Here is a 6000-nt window from a genome sequence, read left to right on the forward strand (position 1 = left end):
TACAAATTGTAAATTGATTAATATGCTCATTATGGTTCTTTATATTCCATATAAACAGTATACAATATATGCCCATATATACCATCTCCCAACCTGTGTCTTCCTAACTAGATGCAGTATTTTCTAAATGTATCTCAATAAAACTTTTGAACAATATTTTTAATTTGTGATAAATGGACAGGATAAATGTAGGATACAAGAGATATAGTGTAGTTAGGATCGTGGAAGATGTGCAAGTATTAGATAAGTAAACACAGTCACTCTGAAACAATGATCCAACAAGTGATATATTGGTGAAAAATAATTGTTTCATATGGTTTCTGAAATTTATCTTTATTTGTGCACACTACAATACAAAGTATTGTCATAAATATATTGTCTTGTGTGTGTGTGTGTGTGTGTGTGTGTGTGTGTGTGTGTAGTTTATATGTTATATATATTGTATGTATGTATGTATGTATACATATATGCATGTATCAGTGACGTGCAGTCAGGGGAGGCAGGGGAGGCAGAGCCTCACCGCTCTCATCATGAAAAAAAAAAAAAAAACTCCGGGAAGCCGCGAAAGTGGCTGGGAGAGGCGCGCAGCTTGGTTTAGCCTCCCTGGACATCTCAGCAGCAGCCCCAAGTATGCCGATCTCGCCATTTTTTGCATCGGGCAAGCCCGGGATCCTTGCAAGGGAAATGGGACCACGTGTGCAGGAGGCTCCTCAGCTCCAGCTTCAATCAGCGCAGCCGTGGTCCCCTTCATGTTGATTTAGGAAGGAGAGGAATGGAACCACGTGTGCAGGGGAAGGGAATCACGGCTGCGCTAATCTGAGGCTGTGCGCTGCTGAGGAGCCGCCTGCACACATTTTCCCATTCCCCTTGCAAGGATCGTGGGGGGGGGGGGGGAGAAAGGAGAAGTTTCCCTTCTCAGAAATGTCTTTTTAGTGGAGCTGCGGCAGCCTGTCTGTCCCTTTCTGACATTTCTGAGAAAAGAAACTTCTCCGTTTGGGCTGCGCCCGTGCGATCGGAGCAACCACACAGTTTGATGACGTCACCAGCCTCACCAGTCATAAACATCACCACCCGTCACTGGCATGTATACACACAAACACAGTTTCCCCCAAAATTAGGGTCTTATTTTCTTTTGACATACCCCTCCCCCAAATAAGCACTTAGACTTATTTTTGGGGAGGTCTTATTATTGTTGAGGTGCAGGAAGTAGCGAGTGGGATCACCTCATGACTGCTGCTGTATTACAAACTTTTCGGGGAGGGCTTATTTTCAGGGGCCGGCTTATTTTAGCACATGCACTCAAAAGGCCGACTTGGCTTATTATCTGGGGAAGTCTTATTTTCAGGGAAACAGGTTAGTATTTCCTGAAAAACACTTTTCTCTGGTTCTGTAAACTTAATTGCATTGATGGTTTCAGGTATTCCAAAGTTAATTACTTCTGATATGATTAAAAGAGGAGCTGCAGTGATTGATGTTGGTATCAACCATATTCATGATCCTGTCACTGGAAAGACAAAGTTAGTAGGAGATGTAGACTTTGAAGGTAAGCCAAATTCCTATGTTCTTAGACAATGGTGAGATTCATTTTTTTTTACTACCAGTTCTGTGGGTGTGGCTTGGTGGGCATGGCATGGGAAGGATACTGTAAAATCCCCATTTCCTCCCAATCAGCTGGGACTTTGGAGGCAGAGAATAGATGGGAGTGGGGCAACTCAGAGCGGGTATTTACCGGTTCTCCAAACTACTCAAATTTTCTGCTACCTTTTCTCCAGAACTGGTCAGAACATGCTGAATACAACCTCTGTTCTTAGAAATGCAAAATATTTTTTAATTAAAGAAATTAATAATCAGTCTTGAGCTTTATTTCCAGAGGAAGAAATTAAGCAAATGCTTAACACTAAGTATATAATTAAAATTTAGCTGAACATTCCACCCCGCCTCCCCCATCTTTCATAAATCTAAACCGGGAGTGCTAGCCTCTTCAACTCCCAGAATATCTGAACCAGCATGGATGGCTCGGGAATTCTGGGAGCTGAACTCCACAAGTCATAAAAAGGCCATAGTTCCCCACCTCTGGTCTAAACCTTCAACGTTTGCATAAAAGTTCCTCTGCCTCTGTTTATGGACATATATTTTAGAATTTACTTAGGAATCAAGGCATTGCTTCTATACATTGTTTCCATGAATTACATTTAATTACACAGATTAATAGTTCTTAATTTATCAGATTTCTCTTAGATAATCTGATATTTAATGATATACAGGTAGTCCTCAACTTACAACCACAGTTGAGCCCAATATTTCCGTTGCTAAGTGAGACATTTGTTAAGTGAGTTTGCTCCATTTTACAACCTTTCTTGCCACAGTTGTTAAGTGAATCTGGCTTCCCCATTGAATTTGATTCCAGGACATTGCAGTCATCATAAATAGGAATCAGTTGCCAAGCATTTGAATTTTGATCATATGACTATGGGGATGCTGCAATGGTCATAAGTGTGAAAAATTGTCATAAGTTTCTTTTTTCTTCGAATGCAACTTCGAATGGTCACTAAATGAACTGTTGTAAGTTGATTACCTGTATAAACTTTATAATGCCCTAGGTGCCTAGAATAGCTTTATCAGTGAGATGGGCAGAACATATGTATTTAATAAATAAATAATATAGCTTATGGCTCTCACATATACTACATAAATATTCTATACTTAGTTACCTGTATTTAGAGGTTGTACTGAAAATTTGTAGCTATGAAAATAAAATATATAATTGAAAGTCATTTCTATTAAATTTATTATTTGGGTAAAATAATCCTGAATTTATTAGTACAGAATGTTAAATGTACTAATGTAAGGTTTGAAAAATCTTTAGTTTGAAAAACAAAATAATGCTCTTTCTAGATTATTTTTGAGTACTTTTCTGGAATGATACATGCAATTTGGATCTTTAAGGACTTTTAAGAATGAAGATCTTTTTGTGCAGAGGATTATGTTTATTAAGGATGAATTTCATTTCTTCTGGAAGTTGAAAGTACTGAAATTTCTGAGGGAGTTGCAAAATGATAATATTATTCCCCCAGGGTAAAATTCTTAAATGGAAGACAGTCTAATCTGAGCCCAATTACAATGTTATCTGTCAGATCAATTTTAATGGTATAATTAGAATTACAGATTGGAGATCTTCCAACCTCTTGGGAGACTTTCCCCTTCATTATTGCTCTGAGTTCCCCAACCCCACTTTATTAATGTACTTAATGAGAGCTGTTGTTTAAGTATCCAGAAGTTGTTTTTTGGGGGGGAGGGGCATGTTTATTGAAGGAAGAATAACTCAAGTGATAGAAACTATATTTTTTTAAAAAATTGTGTCATTCCATCAATTATGTTGGTGCCTAATGAAAATGGCAATGTCTGTATTTTTATCCTATATTTCATCAACCCTATTGCATTTGTTGATGTGATTTTTTTTCCTTTTGCATTGAAGCAACATTTTTGAAATTTAATGAAAATTCTTCATTTTCTGCAATTTTTGTAAAAAGTAATTATAGCTTTGGTTTCAGGAAAGTCAGCAAATAATATACTGTTTCCGGTGTCGATGAAGAAACAGGACCTGTAATTTATTTCAGATATTATACATCTGTAGTTAAAAAAAGAATTGAACCAATTCCTAGGCATATAAATAACAAACGAATAAAATAGAAAGAGGCAATGGCATCCATAGGGGGTGTTAAAACAGGCAAGATGGTGACTGTGATGTTATACCTGAGCCTTGGCCCTTTTTTAATACAAAAGCAGTAGGACTTATGATGCTACTTATGAATCATCAAGTTGCTTGTTTGACGCCTCTTGTAGATGCTGCTGAAAACAGATTATACGTGGTGACATAAATGTAAACCTGTGTGCATTGACCATGGGATTAATAAGCAACTATTCAGCAAGTGGGAGAAACCCTTGCATACTGATAAAGGAACACTAATGTGTCTGAATCAAGCTTGAGTTGACTTATAGTTTAATATAATTTCAACTGGTTTCTATTAATTCCTATTTTATTTGAAATGGTTCTTGTTACTCTTTGTAACAAGAACCATGCAAAACACTGGAAATCCAGTGTTTTGGATTTATTATTGTCTTTTTAAAGAAATCCTGCTATTCAGCTACCTCTAGATGCTCCCCCAAAACAACCTATGAAAATATTATTGTCCATTGTTGGGGGTGGATTGCATTTGAATATACACATATATTAATACATGTTTTTACACACTTTTTCTTTTTTATATATATCAGAAGTAAAGAAGAAAGCTAGTTTTATCACCCCTGTCCCAGGAGGGGTAGGACCAATGACAGTTGCCATGCTCCTGAAGAATACCTTAATTGCTGCAAAGAAATTGATTTATTAAAAATGTATAAATTGAAGTAATTCTATAGTTATATAAACATTTATTTTTGTTACAAATTTATTTATTAAATGTGTTTAATTATGTTAGATTATTAAGAAAAGATTTATTTCCAAATCTGTTACAAAAATGTATACTTGCAATGAACTGATTTGATTGATTTGAGGTTTGAATTGATGTAACTTCTATGCATAATCCCTGTCTAAATGTTTGGTTCCTGTTGGAGTTGTGCTGTTTTTCAAAGGCTTAACTGGATTTGAAGTGAAACCAAAATATACAGATATACAGTATAATGCAACTCCAGCAGACAATAATAAAGGGCTCATATTCCATTATGCACATGGGTGTGGGGACACTCAAATTAATCCTAAGAACTGTGATAGATGCTTAACGGGCATTAATTGGGAGTTTATCTCTGAAAACATGAGCTTTGTTGATAAATACAATATGTTCACAATTGCAAAAAATAAATAAAAAAAATTGTGTACAAATTTTAAGATGCTTTTGATCTAATTCTCAGATGTATATTTATATAAAAAGGAAAATGTTATCCAAAGCAAATGTTTGTGTTTCCAAGCAGTTTTCATCTACCTCGAGTTGATTTTTTACAGCTGAGAACTAGACATTGACCAAGTAAGTTAACTCTATTTAACTCACTTGAACCATAATTCCCTTAGCATAGCAAATGAGATTCTACCTAGGAGGTGCAACAAGGTTTGATTAGTGTTACAGTGAGAATGAATATTTAGAAAAGATAACCTGTGATTTTTGCAAATAAAGCACGTTGTAAAATATTTGATCATATGTTATTAGGAACCCAACCAGCCACTTAGCTACACTTTTTTATTTGGTTGCCAGAATAGAGCGAAATTGGTTTTCTGCATATGAAAAATATAAATAAATATGTTTAAAATCCTCTCCCTTTTCTTAGTTATTACATTGATGTGTTTATTCTCATTGTATTTCTTTGTCATTGTTTACTTTATTGTTCAATTATTTTACTGCTGTTTACATGCTTTTCATTTTTCTTTCTTTTTATTATTGTAAGCTGCCTAGAGTAGCCCCACAGCAAGGTAATGGCAGATAAATTTAATAAATACATTAATAAATAGAATATGAGTCATTAAAAAATTTTAAGAGTTGAGATGCTTAGTAAAGCTTATTTATCATTTTTGTGCACTGAGACAGGCTTGGAACATTTAAAGAAAATCTGTAAACAATGATAGACAATATGCCAGATTATAAATTCCGAGTTTGGGATATGATAATTTCATGCAATAATATTGTAGTCCTGTAATATTGCAGTCTTAAACTTGTTTTAAAATTAGAATGAAGTTATTTTTTTAGATATAAAGTATTTGGACTTCGAAGCATATTTCCACAGTTTAATTAACATTGTTACTTAGAGGAGAGAAACTTTCTTATATGGAGGAAATCAATAATGTTATTTCAGCTATCATGCATGAAGCTGTCTACTACAACAGGCTAAAACCAGGAAGCATGTAAAAGGGAAAGGTCACACTCTGACCGAACACAACTTCTTCTGGTTGCCTGCTATAATTTTCTTGGCATAGTTATGGAAATGTTTTTTTTCCATTTATTTTTTTGTAGGCTG

At 35.2% G+C, this 6000-nt stretch overlaps 1 protein-coding gene across 2 annotated transcripts in view; it reads left to right on the top strand.

The window, feature by feature from the left end:
- The window catches only part of LOC309381579 (bifunctional methylenetetrahydrofolate dehydrogenase/cyclohydrolase 2, mitochondrial-like), a 46595-nt gene extending 41351 nt beyond the window's left edge, over positions 1-5244 (top strand). For both annotated transcript variants that reach the window (XM_081932738.1, XM_081932739.1), the window contains 2 exons: positions 1418-1543; positions 4276-5244. In XM_081932738.1, coding sequence (XP_081788864.1) covers positions 1418-1543; positions 4276-4388 — 239 coding nt within the window. In that variant the 3' untranslated portion in view covers positions 4389-5244. The remainder of the gene's footprint in view (positions 1-1417; positions 1544-4275) is intronic.
- Positions 5245-6000: the final 756 nt, after the last annotated feature.

The sequence above is a fragment of the Natrix helvetica genome (genome assembly GCF_964273705.1).
Source record: "Natrix helvetica genome assembly, chromosome: Z".
NCBI lineage: Eukaryota > Metazoa > Chordata > Lepidosauria > Squamata > Natricidae > Natrix > Natrix helvetica.